Source organism: Oppia nitens, unplaced genomic scaffold (assembly GCF_028296485.1).
Source record: "Oppia nitens isolate AA-2021 unplaced genomic scaffold, nextdenovo-longstitch-racon4-pilon3 scaffold11_pilon_pilon_pilon, whole genome shotgun sequence".
NCBI lineage: Eukaryota > Metazoa > Arthropoda > Arachnida > Sarcoptiformes > Oppiidae > Oppia > Oppia nitens.
Window position 1 is genome coordinate 1,825,193 of NW_026533190.1, and position 27,471 is coordinate 1,852,663.

Sequence of the window (27,471 nt, forward strand, 5' to 3'; positions counted from 1 at the left end):
ATGTTAGTGTGGGTTAAATTAAAATTCATAGCACTATTGAAAGTCCCATTGACTATGAAATTATGAATTTTTAATTTTTTGTAAATTTTTTGTTTGTTTGTCTGTAATACATAAAAAACTTTTTTAACCTATTGATGACAATATCGACTTAAACTAAAAAAATGTCTGCAAAAATATTATATATATTTCAATATCCATAAGTACTGTACAGTATATTCACTTTTTATTTTATTTTTTAAACAAATACCGTAAATGTGTGTAAAGTAGTATAAATTATAAATAATTTTCAAATATTATATACTGAATATACTGTATATATTTATTTAATATGTTTTGAACATTTATTATTAATATGCATTTAATATAAAAATTTATATATAAATTATATTGATATATACATATCAAATATATATATATATATTTATATACTATATGTAGGTGTGTATCTATGTTTTGAGTTTATAAAACTTTTGAACATTAAAATTTATATATAAATATATATATATATTTACTTATTTGATATGCGGTTTGCGTGAAATAAAATATATCATAAATCATAAATAATATATAATATATTTTTTTAATATAACAAAAAAAACATAATATAAGAAACAAATATTTTACTCTGTTTTTTAAAAATTATTTAAATAAATGGAGAATATTTTTGTTGTTGAATAAAAAAAATGATAAATAATTTCAATTAAATCACAAAATCATAATTATTTAAAATTTACTATTTAATATATGTATTATAACATTATATTATGTAATATCAATAAAAATCTAAAAATAAATTTTTGCAATGAAATTTGATTTTAATTTATTGATATTTAATAACAAAAAAAAAATAACTATCAATTATTATTATTATTGTCATTATTAATTAATAATATGAATTTTAATTAAAAATCTAATTTTAAAAAAATCAATGCAAATGTAAAACAAACGTGCAGTGAATATATGATACTATTGAAAAAAATGTCATACATTTAAAATAATTTGACTAAAAATAGTAGTATTTTTGATAATAATTTATTAAAAAATAATAATATATGAAATAACTAGTAATTTATGTATATATATTTTAGTTATATCCTATAGTATAGGACCTATACTAAACAATTTGTTTCTCAAAAAAATATAATATGAAAATTGGAGATAAAAAATATTAGTTTTATTATATGGGTTATTAAAAAATAAAAAATAAATATAATATTTATAATTAAAATTTATAATATTATAGTGTAATGATATAATATACATACATAGACATAGACATATATATATATATGTATATTATATCATTACAATATTAAATCATAAATAATTGATATTTTTTAAATTACAAAATTCAATATCATAACCAACATTAACAATATGTAGACATTAACAATATTGAACAATAATATGTAGTAAACAAAATTATTTATTTATTAAACATCATTACTATTATTATTAGTATTATAATTATCATTATATATATATATATAATTGTATTTATATATTGCTATATTTGCAAGAATAAATTATACTATAAAAATGTTAGTAATTTTTTTTTATAGTTAATATCAATTTTTAATGATTAAGTATTTTCAAGCGAATAGTCAAATATACTAATACAATGTATGAATAATTTATACCAAAATTATTGTTATTATGTATAGTGAATACTAATTTGATATATTTATAATTATATATTATATATATATATATAAATAAATATTTTTTTATAAAATCATGTAAAATATTATTACAAAAAATATCATATTTAGTTTTTTTTAAAAAAAATTATTTACATTTTGAATAATAATTATAGAATATTGAAATTTTATAAATAAAAATGTGTTTATCTAATATTTAAAAATATATAATCAGAAAAAAATAAATAAATTTTTAGTTTTTTAATATTTAATAACAAACAAGTTTTAGAAATTAATTATAGTATTACATATTTTTTTTTGTTATAATATTGAATAAAATTATTTCCGGAAACAACTAGAAATATTTATATAAAAAAATAAATAAATAATAAATTTTTTGTTTTATACATTAAAATATTGTAATAATTTATAAATATATAATTTGACATAATTTTTCCATTAAATGTTTTAATAGCATTTATAATTTTATTTATTTATTGATATATTTTTAAGATAACTGTTTTATTAAAAAATATATATTAAAAATTTTTACTAATAATATAAATTGATTGCATGTAAAAATGTAAAATTAATAAAATCTAGAAAAATATATATTTTTATGAATTATAACTATATATATATATATATATATATAGAAAAATTATTATTTATTTATAACAAACACACAAACAAACATTTTTATAAACAATTATAAGATATAATTTTATTAAAACTAATGTACTGTAAAGTGCTGTAATATTTCATTTTAAATTGATTGTAATTATATATAGACTTATAAATTTTATAAACAGGATATACTGTATATTTATGATATATTTTATTTTTATATTAAACTTGAAAAATCATATTATAATTTAATTTAATATAATAACTTAAAGTATTATCACAAATGAAATTTACAATTACAGTAGTGTTTACCGAAAAATTTAATTTAAAAATTTTTACATTTTATGTTAGTTCACGTAATAAGGTTTTAAGTGCTAAACTAAATACACAGTTTTTAATTGATGTGTTATTTTTGGGCCATTATATAAACATTTGAAACTTATATAAGTTTGAGTAAATAGGAAAATTTGGCAAGGTTAAATAGTAATAAATTATATTATATTTAAAAATTACATATGTTTATTACATTTAGATATTAGAAATACCCATTTAAAACACAATTATAATATATATATATAATTTTATTAAAAATTTGTTTGACATTATTTTTTTGTTGACAATTATTTTTTATAATAAAAACTTAAATTTTTTCATTACTTAAAGTAAATCTAAACAGTGAAACATTTTTTAAAACATGTTTAGTTAACTCTGAACTAACAATGAATTAATTATAATAAAAAAAATTAATTATTATTTTATTTGTTTGTGACAAATGTTTAGGTCTAATATAGTTATAACTTATAGTCAATTAATTCAGACATTTAGTACATGACTAACAGTATTTATAATTTATACTGTATTATACAATCTGTATATATATATATAAAAAACAGTATATTTATAAGTGATTTATAATGTCTGTATTTGTAAGCAATTTGTTTATATAGTATTTATTATATTGATTGAGATGAGAGAGAGAGAGAGAGAGAGAGAGAGAGAGATTATGTCAATATCTATATATATATATTAGATAAGAATTTTTATATATAACAGAATATTCTGGGAATATATGTATTTTATATATACTGTATATAGAGTTATATATATATACAGTAATATCACATATAAAACAATTTGATAGCACAGACATCACTGCAAATCGGAGTGCGGGTGCGCTTCGCGGACATAACAAACCTAATACCATAGAAAACACTTAGAGATATATAGATAGATATACTCTATATATATATATATTGCTATATATTATATATATATAATATATATATATATATATGAGAGGAGACACCGATACAGATGACGGCGCAAATACATCAATAAAAATCACAACTGAAAACACTGTCGTTTCCTAACGATTGTTGTGTACAATGTTTTGCGACAGACATTTATAATATGCTAGTATATGATTGTAATAATAATAATAATAATAATAAATTAAAATTTATTATTATTATTATATAATTTTTTGATTGAAAATAAAAAGCCTATAGTTTTTTTTCAAAAAAATTTCATGTATGTGTGTGTGTGTGACTATATTATTCAATAATAATAATAATACTAATTTGTATGCTATTGTATCATTGTTATTGTTTTAAAATTATCTTGCTAAAATATTAATAGCCATAATAATAATAATAGGTAAAAAATAAAAACTATAATAATAATCAATTAATGTAAGTGATATTATTAATATATATATATTATGATTTTTTTTTAAAAAAACAATATAATTTGATTAATTAATTTTGATAATAATTTTTTATGTTTTTTTAATGTGAAAACTATAATAAATAATTGAATGAATTTATTATTTATAAATTTATTGTTAGTGTTTGTGTGATTAACTTTAAGATTACTATTAAATTTTATTAAATTACTGGCTTATTGTTGTACTTAATAATTATATATATTATACTTATAAAGTATATACCGGTATATAAAATTGATGACTAATAAAATTCATTAAATATTAAAACATTACAAAAAACAAAATTACTAATAATAATAATAATAATCGTAATAATGGTTTGTAAAACTAATTAAAAATTTAAATATTAGTAAAAGCAAAAAGCATTAATTAATATTTATTGTTTTTAATTCAATTTATTATTATTATTATTATTATTATTATTATTATATTATTATTATTATTATTCTTCTTCTTATTATTATTATTATTATTATTATTATTATTAATATTATATTATTATTATTATTATTATTACTTAGATTTAATTTTTATCGTCATAGAAGAAAAACAATATTAATTATAAATATTTAATAATAATAATCAAAAAATATATATAATAATTATTATTATTATTATTAATGACATTTTTCTTATGTGTGTATATTAATATAAATAACTTAATTATAATATTTATATTATAATAAAAATAATTATTTGTGCAAAATAATAATAATAAATCTATATATTATACTAAATCAAAATATTTAATTTAAAAAAATTACATATTTATTGATTATATATATATATTAATATCAACAAAAATAACAAGCAATCAAATAATAGAAATCAATATATTATATATTATTTGATACAAAAAAAATTGTCATTAAAAACATCTGTCAAAAAAATAATATATATATATATAATAATTGGACACAACAACAACAAAAATAAATAATTATGACAAACTATTGGACAACCCTAAAAATATGGCTATCCATAGTTAGCCTATTTTTACTATTTATACAATTAAGGTAATTACTGAATGATTTTAATAATAATAATAATAATAAAATTATAAATCAATACTTTATTAATAATAAAAAACTTATTTTCATAATTATGTGTTACTTAATTAATATTAAAATAAAAATATTATGTGAGTGTAATTTAGTTAATATTATATTGAGATATAAATTAATTTTTTAAAAATATATTATTATATTTTTTTTTAAAAATTAAATCTTACTATTTAAATTTTTAATTAAACTGATAAAAACAAATTTTTCAAAAAATTATAGACAATGTTCAATAAAAGTTAGAAATAAATAAAAGAAATTTATTGATTTTTATATAACAAATAAAAAAAACATTTGTATCCCATTTTGATATATTTGTAGATTTGTATTATATAGTTGAATAAAAAATATAATTTTCTAAACAATTTTCAAGTAAAATATTTAAAAAATTAAAAGAAAAATTGGATAATAATATAAATTTATTTCAAAGTAACTTAACAAATAAGATCACAACAATTTTTAATCTAATTTTTTTTTATAAAAGTTATAAATTGAAAAAATTATTCACTATACTTAATTGATCATGGTCTACTAGTATATTAAATTTTTAAAAATATCTATCAAAAAAACTATATACAATATAATAATAGTAATCTAATATAATTATATCAAACAGTATTTACAGTAATTTATAACTTTAATTAAGTTTAATACAGTTTTTTATTAAAAAAAAATCAATAAAAAACAATAAACTGATATTAAATATTATTTATTTTTAAAAAATGTCTTTTTTTTGATTAACTTATTTGATTGTTTAATATTATTATTTTTTTCAACAACAAAAAAATATATATATATACCAGAGTTTCGGGAAAAGGGACGGCCAACTTTCGGGCCATAGAAAAGCGTATATTGGACTCGATTATCGGCGACGGCCGCTACGATTCCCGTATACGACCGTCCGGTGTCAATGCCAGCCAGGGTCAGGGTATGTGTACAGTACAAACAAATACATAACTGTCCCCTAAATGTATTTTTTTAAAATAAAATAAACAATATACTAATGATTTAATAATAATTATGTTTATTATTATTATTATTGTTGTTGTTATTTATCAAATTTTTAAAAAATTATTTTCAAATTATATGAAATAATTAATTTCAATTTTTATTAATAATAATAATAATAACCTAGATGGACCGGCACTGGTATCAATTAACATTTATGTTAGAAGTATATCAAGCATTGATGATGTTACCATGGTAAGTTAGAGTATTATAATATAAATTTTATTTATAATATTTTTTTTTAAATTATTTTTTTTACTATGATATACATAATAAACAAAACAAATAAAATAATTGTTTTTGCAATTAATTTTATGTTTATTGTCTACACGTGTTTGTTATAATAATAAAAAATGAGTTAATAAATAGTTATTTTTTTATTATTAAATATGTTGTTTGTTTATTGCTAACTAATTAAAAATAATAATATTTTTTAAAAACCAAATTATCTACTAATTGCTAGAAAAATATTAGTTTTTCCTAAAATAAAAATGTATTTTCTAATGGTTTTATTATGCATTAAATGCTTTTACTTTATTTTCAAAATATTTAAACTTTTATTGTAAATTATACTACTATTTAATTTTTTTTTTGTTTTATTTTACAAGTGCTAATTGATAATGATTATAATAATAATAATAGAAAAATATTTTAATTATTATAATAATGATATTGAAAACAATATACTCTATGCACTAAAAATCTAAATTATATAATAATTATTATTTTTTTAAAGTATATAAGATATAATATACACTAAAAATGCACTTAACTTTAAACTAGAAATATATTAAAAGTCTATTAATAAATAATAAAACTTATAAAATGGGGAAAATTTTTCTGTAAAATTAATTTATTACAATTTTATCACTTAATGAAAATTCTAGTAAAAATCATAATGTAATGTATTGTTTAAATTTTTTTTTTATAAAAATAAATATAAACTTCAATTTGATTGTATATATATAAAATAAATCAAATTGAATTTTTTGTTTGTTTGTTATTAGTTTCCACTAAAATAACATTATACTAAATACCTAGATACAATTTATTATAAATGATAATAAAATCCAAATCATCACTTTTGACTGATTATGATATTATCATATATTAAAAAAATAAAATACATTAGCTTCAAGGTTTATAAAATAATTTTTTTTTTAAATATAAATAATGAAATTTTCAAACTTCAAACAATTTATTCACTATACTATTATTTCAGCAAAAAATATATTATTTTTTTAAAATAAACAAATTATTTACACAGTAATTACACAATTTTATTTTATTTCAATTAATGATATATACATATATATATATATATTGCACAGTATAAAAATAAAATATTTTAATATAAATACAAATATAAATACATTAAATAGAAATCATATAATTATATCATATTTAATATGGGTTTACAAATTAAAAAAAATACAATATATTTACAAATATTATCGGAATTATAATATTTTTTACTGACTAAATTTTTTTTGGATGAAAAATATATATAACAATAAATAAAATTAAAAGCAAAAAATAAATAAAATAAAATAAAACATTATATAATATAATAATATAAATCAAATTAACTTTATATACAAAAATAATAGAAATATTTTTCAAACTTTAAAAATTGTTTGCTGTGTTTGCATAACATATACGATGCCATCCAATAGCCGCTGACCGTAGAGACCGAAACAATAGATAAAAACATTACAGTCAGCGATGGCCACACATTGGCCATTGATTTCACAGCTGCCGCCGTCACCGCCGCCAAACTTGTTGTCTAAAACACTGCCGCAGTGGCCAGTAGTGGCCAACGATTTGCGAAACATTTTGATGGCCCGGGCAATCGTTTGGCCAGTGTTGATGGCACGCGACCAGCCGATACCGTAGCGCCATAGTGTTACATAGTGTTCGCAATTGCATCGGTACTGGTCAAACTTGACCACTGTATTGCAAAACTGTTTTAGTGCGCTGATCACTGGCCCGACGGGTGGCGGCGAAACATTTTCGGTTAGTCTCAGTACCCGATCGGCCAGCTCTGACTGATTGTGTATTCTATAGAGTGGTGTTTCGATGGGAAACACATCCTGTAGGACATCGCCTAGCGGTTCATATCTAACTACACCGTAGTTGTGGCCGCTATCGGTGTCGACGGCGGCGGCGTCTGTGGTAGTGGTGGGAGTGGTCACCAGTCGTTGCACATGAAAGCACCAGTGCTTGCCATCGACAGGTGCGCTCAGTAGTACATAGTGTCGGACAAAGCCGTACCTGATCTCTACGATATCACCCATTTGTGCGGTCATTGCAATCGTATCATAGTTGACCAGTTTGTCTAATTTGGTTGGTTTTTTTCGGGCACATGTAGTCAAATTGGACCACACTTTTTGTGGATACTTTTTGGTCATATTTGAACCCATTTTTTTGGTGGTGTTTTATATATGATATACAGTAGTTGTTGTAATTTACAGTAGTTTTGGAGGGAGGAGGGGAACGGTATGCAACTGATACAAGTATTAGTATTAATTAGATGATAGTATGAGAAGCGTTTTAAACACAAATATTATTATTATATAATTTGTTTGACTAATAAATAACAAACTTTTCTCTCAAAAATTCAACAAAAAAATTGTGAATAATATGATAATAATTTTTTTTTTATAAAAAATATATGAAAAGTTGGAAATTATTATTATTAATGTTTAGATTATTCATATATATCGCATAATAATAATATATATAATATTTATTTATCTATTTATTATATAAATAATGATTAGACAAAAAAACATAACAACAAAAATGTATTTTCACTATTTATTAGTTGAATTCACAATTTACACCAAACAACAACAAAAAAAACTTTTTTTTTATATATTATCTCAAAATCATTGTTTTGTCATTTATTATATATATTTAAAAAAACATTTTGTTTTCATCATTTATATTAGCACTGGTAGTCAATCTATTATACATATAAAGTAAATGGATATCTAATGAGACACTCATGAGTTAGTCACGAATTTTTTCAGGCGGGGGGGGGGAAGGGGTGTTAGTGGGGACAGTCGTCAACTAACTTGTCTGTATTAACTTGTTGACTGAAATTTTTAATATTAATATCAATACACTAATAATAATGATAATTATGATAATATTTGAAAAAGTTTAGGTTTTTCAACAACAAAAATAAAAACAATAATAAAAATAAAAATAACATAAACTTTTAAAAAAGTTTTTTTTTGAAAATAAATATTTTGTTTGTTTGTTTGTTTCACAAATAAAAACTTTTTAATTCACAAAACTCAATGAACAGGAAAACTTAAATAAAAATAAAAACATAACTTTAAATATATTTAAAAAAATTTTTATTTATTATCAGCAATGAGAAATTTTTTTAAAAAAAATGTTTAATAATTATAAATTGAAATAACAAGAAAAAAATTTAAACTATATTTATATTATTAAACATTAATTGTGTTTAAAAAAAAAATAATTTATATCTAATAATAAATCCACATTTGACGACAAGTTAGTGACACATTAATTAATTTTTTTATTAATAATTAATTATGTTATTAATAGTATTATTTTTTATAATTATTAATATAGTTTGAATTGTAATTTATTTATTTAGGAAACTTTTACTAATCAAAAATTATTATTATTATTAGTCATATTGTGGTTTATAAATAACAAAACTTCAATAAAAACAACAACAAAATAATTAATTCAATAACTATTTAATAGTTAGTATATTCACAAATAATAATAATCTGTTGTATACTTTTACAAGCTCTACGAAAATAGACATTTATGTCTACTTAGCTCTACGAAAAAATTAAACAATTGAATGGTATAAGCTCTACGAAAAATTTATACAATTATTATATTAATAATAATTACATTACATTGCATTAAACACTATACTATATTATAATAATGTATAACAGTAAAAGTTGTTAGCCTTCACTTTATTATAAACATGTTTACCTTAAATAAACAACCAATAAAAATCAATTAAATAATTTTATTTTTTAGATTATTAAATAGTATTTAAGAAGGCGAAATTGCATTATTCTAACAGTTAAAAATGAATTCACTAGATATTAATTATAATTTATTTGAAAATAGACTTTCTTCATTTGAAAATTGTGTTTTAGATGAATTAATATCAAACAACTTCAATCGGTTTGCAGATGCTGGTTTATATTATGTTGGCCATGAAGATATTATGAAATGCTTTGAATGTAATGGTGGACTTTATTGTTGGGAACCAGGTGATGATCCATGGATAGAACATGCAAAATATTACCCGACATGCAAGTATCTCAACGAAAAGAAAAGTCAAACATTTATCAAAACATGTGTTGAAATACATGAAAGTGAAAAGCGAAACAAAGTACTTTTACCCAAGTTCGAAGAATTGATTTCAAAAATTAATAATTTAAAAATAACTAATGAAAATATAAATCATCAAATAATATGTGAAACAAATAATAAATGTATAAATGACCAATTACTATGTAAAATATGTTACGTAAATGAAATAAATAGTGTATTGTTGCCATGTTGTCATCAATTAACTTGTACAGACTGTAATTTAAAAATATCAAATTGTCCTATTTGTAATTGTTTAATAGAAATAAAACAAAAAGTTTATATTTGTTAAAATTTGATTTTTATTTTTATATTTAAGTTATTTTATTAAAACGTTCATTAAATATTTTATCTCTAAACTCTTTTTCCAAAACGTACGATATATTTTCTCCGATAAGTTTGCATTTAAATTCATGAAGACGTCTGTCCCATACAATCCAATGCCAGTTAGATATTCTAGCTTGTTTAGAGGCATATGGTCAAACATACATAATTTTTACTTGAATATTATCATTAAATTTAACAGTTTTCATGATTTTATTTTTAAAATATTTATTTATTTTTAAAAATATAGAAAATAATAAATTCGTTATATTTAGTATTTTTAAAGAAAAAATTTATAATATTTTTTAATTTAACTTTTTTTGAACGTAAGATTATATAAAATAAACAATATTTTCCACAAGTTAAACTATTTATATTTTGTATATGAAATTTATTATATATATAATTGTCTCCATTATTTTTAATAAAATTAATTATTTCTTTATGTCTTGGAGGAAATCCAAATGAATCAAAGTATTCTATTGGTCCCGTCTTAGGTAAATATATTGCAACCCAATGTTCTCCTGGAAACGTTGATTTTTGCGTATTAACAATAAATCCACAAGGCTTTTTAATTTTATATTTTGGTAGCATGTCTAATGATTTAACACCGCAAAATTCTTTTGAAACATATTTATCTTTTTTAATATAACTCATTATTTCATTTGTATACATGATTATGAGTAATCTACAGTAACGTTTCTATTTTCATCAATTTCAATTGTGTTATCGAAAACAGCATAAACTATAAGTTTTAATGCGTTTGCTAAATTTTCATTAAATTTAATATCGATATTAATATAACCACTTTTTGGTACATTTATGTAATTTTCTGGAAAACTATAATCACTATTTAAATTAAATGCATATAAACACCGACCAGTTTTATAATTTGTATAATCAATAGGTGGAGGAAAATTTACTGCATTTGCACCAATATTTAATAGAAAATCGTGATACTCTCGAGTATAATAGTGTATATCATAATTTGGTTGAAAAGGTAGCTTAGGTAGCATTTCTCCGTTAACATTTAATGCTAAATAAGTAAGATTATTATGTGAAAACTTTAGAGGGTCATAACGATTGTTGCCATTATATGCAATTTCTGTAACTAATCCTAAAATTAATTTATGTGGCAGTTGTCCAATTATTACGTTATCAATATTAAATGATGATTGTCCAGCGCTTAAATTTACAACTTTAGTAAATGGTCTTTTAATAGGATAAATTGCTCGTGATAAACGCAATGCTTGCGCGTGAGCATTTAAAATGTTTGGTGCAATTTTTACTTTTCTTACAAACAAACTCATGTCCATTATTTTTAAATGAGGAAATGTATCATTTGTCCACCATCCATCTTTTCCAATAACAGGCCAACAAGGCGGTGCTTTTGTAAAAATCAATTTTATTGGTACACCACTAATTAACAATCGATTAGTTGTAAAAATAGGACCATGTAATTTACCATACAAAGACACTGGTGTACTTTTACGTACCATTTTTAACAAAATAGGGTCAGGTTTGTCATACTCATAATCACTATTCCAATATGATGTAACAAATCCACTTGGACTAATTGATTGATTTGATATATTAGTAATATTAGTTACAGCTTCAATAAATGATAGGTAATTGTAATTTTTAGATGCTTGAGACACTAAAGTATTTCCTAAATATATTGCTAATTGATCGAATGCAGTGTTAAGTACATAATTCACAGGACTATAATTATCTTCAGTTCCTAAAGTATCTGCAAAATCATTGCCATTTTGATTTATTACTTTGTATTTTAACCATAAAAAAATATCAGGCATATAAATGTATTCATCTGTAGATGCCTGGATTTCAAACTCTATAGTATTTGTATCAGCAATAGGCGCTTTTGGACGATATTGTATTATTTGAGAACCTTCAATGGCACCTTGATATGGCATACGTTGAAATAAATCAAGTTCGTTTTTTAATATTTCATTCATTTTACATAAATATATCCAATTTTTTTGATTTGATTTTACGACGACAAGATTTTTTAGACTTGCGTTTAATTATTTTTTTAGTAATATTTTTCCTAGAACGACGACGTGGTGGTTTATTTCTAGGTTTACGCTTTAAACCAGATTGTTTATTTGCAATTTTATTAGTAGAAATTGGTTTTGTTTTAAATGGTAAAAAATCAAAATTATTAGGTTCTAATTGATTTATGCCTTGTATAGGCTGTCCAGCACCAGTTTGATTAGTTTGCTTTGCTTGATTACAATAATATTTTGTGTAATCATGCATTTTTATTTAATGTGAACATGTCAAAGACAAAATATTAACTAACTATATAGTCGTTTAGGTCTAAATATAAGTAATACTAATATGTTTCCTTCATTTATTAACAAATTATTATCATTATCATCAGTTATTTTTAATTGTATAGAATGAATTTCATTATATTTTATTGGTAGAAAACTTTTTTGTTTAAAACTAAATTTCATAAAATTATCATTTTCATTTATGTAAGTGGGTATAACTCTTAATAAACTAACTTTTTTATTATTAAAAAAGGATTGTTTAACAATATCGCAATATATTTGTAAATAATGAATTGTATTGTTAATATCTACTGGTTTAGTATTGGATATAATTGGCTGCACAATCTCCATATTTTTTCTAAATATTTCTTCACTAATATATGATGGGTTTCCTTCGTAATACCCACCCCCTAATCTAATTGTTTGTGGTAGATTAAGTGTATTGTAATCTTTCATTCCTAATAATTTTTGTAATGTATCGTTTAATTCTAAATAAACAATACCACGTAATTTATAAAAAGCGATAAATTCAGTTGGGGTGATATTTGGATCAGGTAATTGAATTTTTAAGTTGTGATCATAATCATTACCTTTTATATTTTTACAATAAATAGCAAAATTACCATTTGTCAATGAAAATTGATTATTAGATTCATTAAAATTAAATGATAATTTGTTTATTATCCATTGATTTGCACGTTTTCCTAAATTATCTAATTTTTTAGATAAATATGTAGGATGGTAATTAGGTAAAAAATAAACTTGTGGAAAACGTTCAAGTATTAAATCTTCGATTTTTTCATTAATTTCTGTTACTGTTTTTTTAAAACTATCTACCCAATTAATTTTATCTAAATTATAATCAATTGTTATATGATCACCTTTAGTATAATTTGTGTTTGTTGGTATGTACATAAAATTTATCTCTGAATGATCACCAATATGTCTTATATCTTGATCCATAACCCATTTCATATGAAATCGGATATTTAAATTATCAACAATTTGCTTTTCACTTAACTTTTTAGGAATTATTAGTTCTTCTAGTGCACATTCCATATTATTTTCAAATTTTATTGGTGGATTAAAATAATAATTTATTTCACAGTTATTATTTTTATTTGTTAAATATAAATAAAATTTATTATTATACGATGATAACATTTTTAAAACAATTTTTGTGGTCTTATTATTAATATAGCTATCATTTTACCATATCTAAGTAGTAAATCATTGTTACTATCGTCTTTTATATAAAGCTTTATTGAATTAAATTCATTAAATTTTAATGGTACAAAATGTTTAATATCAAAATCAAATTTCATAAAGTCATCTTTTTCGCTAATTGCTGTGGGTATGACACGTAATAAATTTAATTTACTATTATTATAATAAGATTCTTCTATTATATCACAATATATGTGAAAATAATTAATAGTTTGAGAGACTTTAATTGGCTGCACGTCAGTTACAAAATGTTTAATGTCATCAATGTTATTACGTAATATATTCAATTCTGATTCAGATTCTGATGTAGGAATTGGCTTTTTCAATATATTTAAACTAGTTTTTATATTTGCAATATTGTATTTATTAAATCCTAGCAATTTTTTTAATTTATCATTAAATTCTAAATAAAATAAACCTCTTAAACTATAATATTTATAGGTTTTATAATTGTCGGTTGGTGCAATTATTTCACTGGTTTTGGGTATAAATGGATCTTTTAAATCAATAGCAAAATTTCCATTTTTTAATTTATATATATGCTTCTCAAACGAAAATTCAAATGGATTTATAATCCATTTTTTATTTAAATCACTAGGTTCGCAGTCTTTCATATATAATATTTCTTTATATTTTTCGTTTATTAAGTTATTAGCTTTTACGTTTAAATCACTAATCAGCTGTTTCAAATTTTCACGCCAATGTTTAGTTGTTGAATGATTTAAGTTTATCTTTTCAATGTAATGGTTACCATATTTATAATTTTCATTTTCTAGTACATTAATTGAATTTACTGTTTTATCTGTTGTTTCAAGTAAATCTATTACTGAATTTACTACATCAATTTCATCTTCTGATAAATCCATTATCCATTTTAAATTAAAAGTTATTTCCAAATCACTTAATAAATCCTTTTGATCAAGTTTTTTAGGAATTATCAATTCTGCCAATGCACATTCCATCGGCACATTGTATTTTATTGTTTCATTAAAATTTACATTAAGCTCACATTTATCACTATCATTTGTTAAATGAAAAATTTGATTTTCGTTTTCTCTGAAATAATCCATTTTTAATTAATTTTTATTAATTCTTTAGCATAATATGATCCTCGTATAATTGAACCAGATTTGTCACGCACTTTGTATTTATAATATGGAGAAGTATATAAAATTTTAGCTATAGTGAATATTTCTGTACTATAATTTTCTAGATATCCTTTATCAAAAATATTTCTTAGTAACTTAATTTTAACTTTATCTCCTAGTTTATATACTTGCTTTTCTCTAACAATAGTTGTATGATATAGATTATTATAAACATATATTTCATTCTCTTTAGTGACATCAACTGGTTTGTATTTTGTACGACTATGTACTGTATTATTATATGTTAAAATAATATTATTCAAAACATCAATAAAATTATCAGTTTTATTATAAAACAAATATTTTTGAATTTTTTCTTTTATTGTTCTATTCCAACGTTCAACTGTTCTAGCTTTAGATGTGTCACGTAATATTAAATGTTTAATTTTTCTCCATCGCAAATATTTTTTTAATTTTTTATTTGTAAATTCTCTTCCTGCATCAGTAGACAATATTATTGGTTTACGTTTAGATGACTGCATTATGTAAATTATTGCTTTTTTAACCACATCAGCATTTTTATATTTCAATGGTATAGCCCATCCATATTTTGATAAGTTATCAATAATCATTAATATATAACGAAAATTATTATTCGATTTTGGTTTTGTTATTTCAATTAAATCTGCCTGCCAATTCTCATCAATATGTTTAGACACTATTGGATTACGTTTAAAATTAAATTTTGGATATCGATGAACTGTATGAGTCGATTGATTTAAAAGCCATTGTTTAACTTGATTTAATGTTATATTAGAATAAATGTTTTTAACATATTTATAAAGTTTAAGAGGCGTACTAAAACTAGAATAATATTTTGTATTATAATAATATTTTTTGAGTATATGATTAATATTTTTCCCAGTTAATGGCTTGTCTAACATTTTTAGGGTACTTAGCACGTATAACTTTAGAACGAAAACTTGCTGGTGTTTTCATATGTTCTTTATATTTATCTTTTTTAACTAAATTTGTATTTTTTGGAGATATATCGACTCGTTGGGATCGTAGATCTTTTATAAATGATTTTACTTTTAAAATTTTTTTAAACTTTTATCATTTGTCTTATAATTTCTTTTAAATAATCCTTTAGGTGTTATGTTTAAATATTCTTCCCGTTCTTTTAATTTTTTACTAGGTGCTTTAAAATTGTAAGTATATTTTCTTTTATTTTTATTTATATCTGGGGTTATGTCACAATCTGCTTCAATCTCTTTAAATTTTGGAGTTTTAATTTTTGGAGTTTTTACGTTTATAATTTCTTTTTGTTTATCATCATCATCTGATTTGGAAGCTATTACAGCACTTGTTATATCAAGGCATGCTTTTTCCTCTGTTTGATCGATATTATTTTTAAATATCAAAAATTTTCTTAGAGCTTCTGCATATAACTTAGCTTTAATTCTTTCATCAATATTGCTAGATAATATAGATTCTATTTCTTTATCCAAGTCATTCATTACTAAAAAATTTTTTGGTGTTTGATATTTAACTAAGTTACTTATATCATTTTGATGTTTATTCTCATTTTGAACAATTTGCATTTTTTTGAAACTCATTATATATAGATTTGTAAAGTAACTTTAAAGCAGAAGCAATCAATATATTCAGCAAAATATTTCCTCCTTGTTGTTTAAGATATTTTTTACGTTTTATAACTGAAGTCTTTGTTGCAAGTTTTCTTAATAATTTTTTATTATTATTTAATTTTTTAAAATCACAATTTTTTATTGGTAAGTTACCATGCAGACAGTTTTTAGCTATTTCAGATATTGAATTTATGACACAGATTTTAGCTAATTTTATTAACTTTTGTCTTTGTTTTGTAGATTTAGTATTAACGATTTGTTTCAGAGAGTTTTCACAATTTTTAATATTTTTTAATTTATTTTGATTTAATATAAATGTATTTTGGTGTTTCATTTGGAAAAATGTTTGTACGTACTCTTACATCATTTGATGTGTGTTGATTAAAATCTAAAAATAAATAACTGTACGGTTTGTTTTTAGTAGCATCTATATAGCTATCATATATAAATTTAGAATTATTTGCATCTATTTGCGAGCTAAGAATTTTAATTTGTAATGTTTCACGTGGATTACTCATAAGCACAATATATGTACTATTAGTTGAAATATCTCTCATATATTTACTTTTTGGAAACAAATTTTGTAACAATAAAATTACGGTAATATTTTTATGATGACTTAATTTTGTAAATAAATCACTAACAAGTAAGTCATTAGAAACTGTATGCATACAGTCATCTAAAACAATTAAATTATTATGGCTTGAATCAAGGTCATTTATTACATCATTATTAAAAGTATTTATTTTATTTATATGAATTCCATGTATTGAATTATAATCTGAGAATCCTTGAGATGAACAATATATTATTTTGTCAAAATATAATCCAAATAACTCATACATGTTTTCAATTAAATTTGATACGAAAGTTGTTTTACCACTACTTGATGGTCCACATACTAAAATACGTGAAGGGTGTGTCAAGGTTAAATCATAATTATTCATGGTTACTGTTAATATAAAAGTATTATAAATAATATGATTGGTTATTTACATTTATATATACTTTTATAGTTTTTATTTGAAATATAACCTTGAAATTATATTATAAAATCAAAAATTATTTTGAAATTTAGACAGTTAATAAAACATGGCTTTCATAAACCCAGATTTTGAAAATATTAAAATAATTATGTGCACTAATGGTTATAAAATCGATGGTGGCTTTTATTTGCGAGAACTTGGATTTTGTTATAATAATTTATCATCATCAATACCATTCAACTATAGAATTAATAAATCTAAAATCGATGTAACTAATCAATTTGTCATAGATTATATGGAAGATAATATTCATGGGATTAAATTTGATAAAAAATTTGAATTTGGATTATCACCAAGCGAAATTGTACCTGTAATCAAAACTTTATATCACTTAAATACCAATACACATGCAAAATATATAGCAGTTTGTAAAAACGATGATGGAATTAAAAGTCTATTATATAAAGCTGGATTTGGACAATATATCATAAATATAGAGAACTTAAATATATTTTCATCCACAATGATTCCAACAGATAATGATATAATGACCGAAATTACAAAAGATACTAATTCTAATCCATGTTATTTGCACGAAAAACTAAAAGTTACTTTAAAACCTTTGTGTGCAAAAGAAAAAGCTGAGTTTATGTATAATTTTTGTAAAAATACTCATAATAAATATTTTAACCCACAATTTATTAAAATAAATAATGATAATCAAATAAATACTGCAAAAACAACTATATGGTAAGTAAATTGTATTATTTTAAAAACTTACAATATATAATAATACAATTTATTTACAGATGCTGAAATTCTTACAAAAATGGTTCATCTAGAAAATAAATATATTATTTCTTATAATTAAATATTAAATACATTTAAAATTTAAAAATTTTTATTTTAAAATAAAATTATTAAAACAAATAATTTGTGTAAATTATTAAATTATATATAAAAATAATTATAAAATTAAACCCTCCACCAAATAAGTATATAATAATAGAAATTATATAGCATTAGTTGAGCCAAATCCACCATTTCCTCGTTCAGTCTGTGGAATATAACCAATATATGGAGTAACCTTTTTGTATGGTAACACTATGAGTTGGGCAATACGATCTCCAGGTGCAATGTTGAAAGCCAATTTACTGTTGTTAATAACCAACACTTTTACAATTCCAGTATAATCAAAATCTACAATTCCGGCTCCAATATCTATCCCTTTAACTGCTAATGAACTTCTTGGAGCAATAAAGCCAAATGAATTATTTGGCATGTAAATGCTTAATCCAGTTGAAACAAGTTTGCGTTGAGATGGCAATATCATTTTATCCTCATTTGAGTATAAATCTAATCCAGCGCTTTTTGATGTACCTCTGGTAGGAAGACACGATCCAAAATCCATATTTATTTTTAATTGTTCATCTAAAAAAATAATTAATCTTATAATTAGATTATTACATATTTAGTATTAGTTAAACATACCTTTTGAAATAATATCATAACTTAAATTAAGTTTATAATCTGTGATACGACGTTCATCCAAATAATTAAGACAATCAATATAACATTTTCCAAGAGACTCGTTTGGTTTAATGTACAATGTGTTAGTTTTAGATATATTCCACAAAACAATTTGCATAATGTCTGAATTTTTGTTTTCAACATAAAACAACTTGCAGACAATATCTTTAACATCTAAATCTTCATTTTTAATAAATGTTCCCATATAATTAGCTGGTATTTCGTTTAAGTTATTTACATATAAAACAACTTTAGTCATTGGTTTCACTGCATGAAAATTTAGTGGTGTTATTGATACAAGTGGATTAATTTTGTCTCCGTTAATGATTAATTCCTTATATACATTATTCATATTGTCTGTAACTAAAAAAATATTAATGTTTTAATGAATTATGTCCAAATGGAAGACATGAAACTCCATCTGATAATATATAGTTCTTATCGTCCATAGGATGAAACACAAACTTATTAATAGATAATGTTTTAAGCATATGTTGTTTTGATTGAATTGTTGTCATAGATGTATTATAATATTTTTCATTTAACAGAACATTTTTATAAATATCATGTGTTAAATTATTTTTAATTACATTTTTTTGTACGCCTTTAGCAACTTTTTTATTTTCTATATTATCATATAAAATAGAATATAATTTCGGCTTTAATCCAACAAATTCATTCATAACTTTATCACCATATTCTGATTTTAAATATCCAATTGCTTTTTTATTTTTTTCATTATATAAGAAATGGTTTGTATCAAAGTTACTAAAATCCATTAAAGGATTTAAATAATTTTTTAAATCTTTATACAAATTGTTTGTTTTAATTTCATAAATTAAGCTATCAGTATCAGTATATAACAATTGAATATTTTTTTTATAATAATTTTTAAATGCTTTGTAATGCAAAGTATACATATAATGTTTAGATAATTCTAATACAGTAAAACCAATAAAAATAGGTTTATCTAAGACTACACTTGTTTTTTTCATTTTAATTAATGTAATATCTTCATTTAGTATTTGAAATGTATCAAAATTTAATTTCTGAATACATTTATTTGCTTGATTTCTATTTAAGGCGACTTTAACGTTAACATGCTTTCTTTTATCTTCAATACTTTTACCAAATACTGAATTATTCATTAATTTGTATAAGTCTTTTTCAAAATCATTATTAGCTTTTTTTCTTAATTCAGTATTTATAGAAATATATTGTTTTAAAAAATTGCTTTGTTTAAATTTGATACCTCTATGTATTGCTTTTATTTTCAATCCTAGTTCTAAATATAATTTTAATGTTTTAAAATGAATAATATAATTGTTTTTATCATTCAAAGTTAATAATAATTTTTCTGTAGGATATCTACGATAACCAAATTGCTTTAGTTTTGTTAACAAATTAGTTTGATATAAACTTAGCTGATTATTTGTAACTTTATTTTTTTCTGGAGCAAGTGGGAAATCTTTGTGTAAATCGTGTAATTCACTAGGGTATTCAAGATCACATTCTAATATATAACCAAATTCATTTTCTGTATTTATATTTGACCAATCAATAATATTTAAAATTTCTAAATTAATCCATTGAAAATTACTTAATGGAAGTTTTTCACTTAAACTTTTTCCATATAAATTATTAACATCAAAATGAGCTAAAAATGATTTCTCTTTTGAATTATCATAATTATTACAATATTTATTGTTTGCAATTGCATATCTTTTCATTATATTACAGATTCCTCCTCTGATACCTTTTTCTATTAGCATATACATATCAATATCTTTTAATAATTCAATTTCTATTTTTGTCATTTTTAAAGCAGCACACCATGATAAACCAGGAATACTGTAAAAATGACAGGGTCTAATTGATAGGTATTATAAATCATATTTCTAAATGTTTGAAAAACATCAGCTAATAGACATGTATCTAACAAACAATAAAAGTTTTGAAATTCTTTAATATTTTTAAATTTAAATTTTTCCCATACTTTTAAAACATAATTATAATCATCTGAACTTATAGTAGATGCAGATAAATGTGAATAAAATTCATCAATTGATGGTAATTTGGTTTCTTTAAAGCGAGACCAATCATCAAGATATTCATAAGGGTAAGGACATTTTCTAAATAATAATTCTATATCGTTAATTGGTATTTTTTCTTCAAAAACAGATTTTGTAATTGAAAAATTACCATTTGAAGCTTTTAAATTTTTTACAAGTCTATCTAGACTATCATTTAAAAATTGACAAGAATCTAATATTTTTAAATTATCTAATTCAAGTGCAAGAAATTTTTCCATTGAATTGGGAATAATAGTACATTTACTAAAATAATTATTACTTAAACTATTTACAATAAAATGAGAATCGTAATTTTTTAAATTATGAAAAAATAAAGGAATTTTTTTGGGGATTTGATATAATAAATTACATAAATTATGGGCAGCACCTCTATATTTTCCAGTCATATGATCATGATCATAAACTTTTTCATTTAGAGAATCATTAAATGGTAATTTACACAAATGACAAATGTGATCTAAGTGGTGTTTTATTTTTTCATTTTCAGTTATTATCATTGATTTTGGGTTACTTATTTCACCATAAATTAAATAAGATACTGTAGCGAGTATACTTAAAAATTTATTTAGACAATTTTTACCAGTATATACATTTTTGTAATATATTTCACTTTCATTTTTTACGACTACTAAAGAAAATCCTGAAGCAACATGTTTATGTATTTGCCTAGACTTTTTATTAATCATCTGATTATCTTTAACTAAAAGTGATTCAAAATCAGCATAAATAACAAATGGAAATCTATACATAAAATTAATTTGTGTAAATTTCATTATATCATTTTTAGGCATTACAGCAGCAGAAGGATTAAAATGTTGACACAAATATTTATGATTCTCTAGTCTAACCTTAGTTTGAAACCCACTTAAACAATTTTTACAAAAATAATGATTAATTGATGAATAGTTACCACATAATCTATTAAAATTTTTAATAAAATAAAAATGATCATTGTAATATAGTAATTTTATAGTGTGAATAGCTTTCTTTTTAGATATGTAAATAGGTATAACAGAATGAGTATTTTCTGAAAATCCGCTGTCAATTCCATATATATTTATTCTTATTTCTAAATGTTTATTTAAATTTTCAAACTTTTTAATATCTTTAAGAGTAACTGGATATGATATATTATTAAAGTTTGCAAAATTTTTAAATGGTAATAAAGAATCTAATCTTCTATCATTTAAAAATTCATTAATTTCAAATTTTTTATAATACAACAAAGCAATTTTTACTAATATTGACCACATAAAACATTTTTGATCAGTATTTTTTAAAGAAATTAATGCTTTTTTATTTTTAATACAATCGGGTAATTTGTTGTTAAAACAACCACCTCTTAAGGGATTATATATTGCAATTCGCAAATCTAATCTGTCAATTGAATCTATTATCCAACCGCTTCCGATTGCTTCAAAAGTTTGTATTTTATTTTCAAAATTACTAATTAATTTGTTAGTAATGTTAAAATTAAAAGAAGATAATATGTAATTATCACTTGTAAAATAAGATATTGTATATATTTTTACATTAGCAACTGTTTTGTAAAACGTTACTTGAAGACAAAATTGTACTTTAATTGATTTAATTTTAGCTAATAATAAATTTAATAAAGTTTGAATATCTTCAAAATGTACATAAAAAAAATCGTGAGGATCTTTATAATCTCTTTTTGGATAAAGTTCATATTGTTGTAAAAAATTTTTAAATGCACTTTTAGATAACATAAAATTATGTTCTTTGTTAGAAATATTAGGCAATTGTTGATTGCCTTTGCCAATTTGATTGATTTCACGTAATTTGTGTAAAATAAATGTAGATTTAACTTTATAAATTTTTCCACAAATATTACAAATTATTTTGTTTATATTATTATTAAACTTATCACAGTGTAAATAATGTGCACGTAATTTATTTGATGAATTAACTGTATTCTCACATAATTCACATTTATACACAAATACTTTATCACTATGTATAAGACGAATATGATTATTATATAAACGAATCTTAGTATATATTTTATCACAATATTCACATGTGATTGGAAGTGTAAAGACGTTGTTTTGTTCCATATCTATAAGAAAATGAATAATAAAAATTTAATAACAACTAATATAATATCAATATTATTAAATATAAGTTTAATAATTTTTATTTTTAACGAAAAACAATGTCAGTATCCAATAGATTATGTTATTAAAAATGATTTAGACAATTGTTATTTATCAATTCATAATATTATTTCTATAAATTCAAGTATTGATAAAGTAAATAATAAAAAAATCAATTATTTTCACACTTATATTTCATCTTTTACAAAACCTTATTTATTGGAATTGGTACATAATTCGTCTAAAGATTGTTTATGTTGTAATTAAATAATCAGAATTAAAATGCAAAAAAATTTATTGTAAAAAAATTTATATTCAATGATACATCAAGTAAAGTTATTATTGGATTATATATTATAAAATTCAATTTATAGTATAATAAATGTTCTCAGTTTTAGTAAATATACATTTATGATGGAGTAAATGCAACGTGATTTTGTTCAGTATGGATAAGCAAATTAATGTCATATTCATCGAGAACATAATTCCAATCTCTTTCACCAAATGCATGATCAAAATCTTTCATAGTCATTCCAGGTATTATTCTTATTTTGCATGTATCCATATTTAAACAATTTTTCATAATATATTCAAAGTATTTATCAATGAATAAATAATCATTTATATCAACAGGAATGTTTTTGCGTATTTTATATAAGATTTCATAAACAGCCCAAATTTGTCTTATAACATATGGTTCAAATATATTAAACAATTTTATCTTATTGTTAAGTTTACGACTTATACCAAGTATAAAAAGTAATGAGTTAAATAATACAAACGTTGAACATAATTGTTCAGAAATTATTTTTTTAGCTATCGTTGATTGTTTTTCATTACATATTTTAATATGAGAAAGAGCTTGCGATCCTGGAATTTCATATTGCCAACAATTAGGACAATCGAGACGAACAAGACGTCTTTTAATATATGGAAGTAATCTTAGTTCAGATCTTCTTTTAGCAATTAAATCTAAAATAATTAAAATAAAAATAATTAATTATTTTATATATATTAATTTATAAAATATAATTTAAAATAACATATGCAATAATAATTAATTTAGATATTTTAATGCAAAAATCAGTTTTATTATAAAAAATTTAAAAGTTATTATTACAAATAAATTATTTTAAAATTTAGAAAATACATTTGTGAACTCAGTTTTATTATTTTAACATTTATATTGGGGTATAAAATCCGTTTGGTTGTCTTTCATTTATAAGGACATCAATATCATAATCATCGATTACAAAACTCCAGTCTCTTTTACCAAATGCTTGGTTGAAATCATACATTGTCATGCCAGGTATTATTTTTAATGGACAAGTTTCAAGATTTAGACAATTTTTAAGCAAATATTCAATAGCTCGATTAACATGTAAATACTCATTTTTATCCAAAGTAATGTTATTACGAGTTTTGTAAATGATTTCATAAACAGCCCAGATTTGCTTAATAGAATTTGGATAAAATATCATTTTTAAATCAATATATTTGTCAATTTTACGAGTTAATCCAAGTATATAAAGGATAACATTTATCGCAACAAAATTACATGAATATAATACAGAATCACTAAACTTTCTATATTTAAGTCTTAGTAATTTATTGCAATAGATTAAATGTCTAGACATTTGATCTCCAAGTATGCTTGCTTCATTGCAAAGTGGACAATTGAGAAAAACTCTTCGTCTTTGAATAAATGGTAGCTTTATTAAAGGAAATATGACTGTAAAAATAGAAAAATATAATTAATAATTTGATAATTAAATTTAAAATTGTTTATAAATATAACATATGCATTATTATTTTCAATATATATAAATAATTAATTTTATCAAGTAATTTGTAAATAAATAAATATCTTTAATTAAAAAACATTTACTTTTTCAATCATTTATTTAAATTATCTAAAACATTTTTTAAATGTTATGTTTATGCTAACATTCCAGCTATTGTTATCGAAACAAATCTTTGTTAATAATAAATGTTTTAAACTATTATAGTCACATCGGAACTATGCCATTAGTAGACTAAGTTTAAATAACTATATTATTAACATTTGTCTGGAGTAGAAAAACAATGTTTTTACAGCAAAATTGTATATAAATTATAAACAATTTATTAAAAACATAACATTATAAAAATTTTAAATTCATATATTACAAGATATATTATTTGCATAAAAAGTTTATTGAATAAAATATATTGTAAATACAAAATATAAATTTAACATTAAAATAACAAAGTAATTAAATTTGATTATATATTATATTATTATTAAATTTTATATATAAATTTACTTAAAAATTTTATAAAATAAATTTTGAATTAATTTGATTAAGTAGCTCAATAGCTAAGTGAGTTTAATATTCACTTAACCGATACTACTTTTTTTTAGTTTTTGGTTGAAGTTTTTTAAATGTTGTAAACACATCATCAATTGGTAATTTATTGGTAATTGCAATTGTAATTAGTGATCTCAGGATATATGACATGTGATTCATCTCTATCCGGTAGCGATAATTTGAAGGCACGTCCTCTTTGTTAAATTTAAAAAAATTAACTCTTTACCTTTTGTTGATATACCATCATAATCTGTATGTAAAAATTATACATAAATAATATAAATTTTTTAAAATATTATGTTATAATTTTTACATACCTCGTCTAAAAACTTTTTCAGTTATTTCAGATTTATCGCTGCCGGATGGAGTACTTTTTTCATACATTGCATATGTTATACCATTTACTTTTTTAGCCCGTTTTGCTGACGGACCTGCTTTGCCTTTTCCTTTGCGCTTTTTCGAGTCATCATCAGTCTCTCCAATCGCTTCCAGTTCGTTTAGTCCACTTTTTGATGGCAACACTTCCTCAATATCCGAGTCCGACGATGATTCATCCATACCAATAGATGCCAATAATTCAGATCTTTTTTCAGCGGCCATTGCAACAAAATTTTATTTTAAAAGTAATAAAACTGTTATAACTTTTACTATAATTTTAGCTTTAAAAACTGAATGATTATTGAATGTAAAATATATCTCTTTATATACTCAACTTTAATTAAAATTTGTTTTATTAATAACGTTATTAATATACATATATAATAACAACACCCATAAATTTAAATTTATTTTTATTTATAAACTTGAAATATAGTTACAATTATAATAAACTGTAGTACGCCTAAACATTTAAATTTATTTTTATTTATATACTTTAAATATTATTACTATTATAATAAAATGTAAAAACGCCTAAACATTTAAATTTATTTTTATTTATATACTTGAAGTATAGTTACTATTATAATAAATTGTAGAAACGCCTAAACATTTAAATTTATTTTTATTTATATACTTGAAGTATAGTTACTATTATAATAAATTGTAGAAACGCCTAAACATTTAAATTTATTTGTTTTTATATACTTGAAGTATAATTACTATTATAATAAATTGTAGAAACGCCTAAACATTTAAATTTATTTTTATTTGTATTCTTGAAGTATAGTTACTATTATAATAAATTGTAGAAACGCCTAAACATTTAATTTTTTTTATTTATAAGTATTATTAAAACAAAAAATAAACTACGCCTAAAAATTACTTAAATTTATTTTTGTTTACAAACTTGAATTATATGTACTATTAACGCAAATATTAAACTACGCCTAAGAAATACTTAAATTTATTTTATTTATAAACTTGAA

The 27,471-nt window shown here is 21.2% G+C and overlaps 1 protein-coding gene across 1 annotated transcript in view; it reads left to right on the top strand.

Annotated features, from left to right (window-relative positions):
- The first annotated feature begins 4,916 nt into the window (after window positions 1-4,916).
- The window catches only part of LOC128954109 (glutamate-gated chloride channel-like), a 28,477-nt gene continuing 5,922 nt past the window's right edge, over window positions 4,917-27,471 (top strand). Inside the window, exons 1-3 of the mRNA XM_054299680.1 lie at window positions 4,917-5,009; window positions 5,858-5,982; window positions 6,190-6,257. Coding sequence (XP_054155655.1) covers window positions 4,936-5,009; window positions 5,858-5,982; window positions 6,190-6,257 — 267 coding nt within the window. The 5' untranslated portion in view covers window positions 4,917-4,935. The remainder of the gene's footprint in view (window positions 5,010-5,857; window positions 5,983-6,189; window positions 6,258-27,471) is intronic.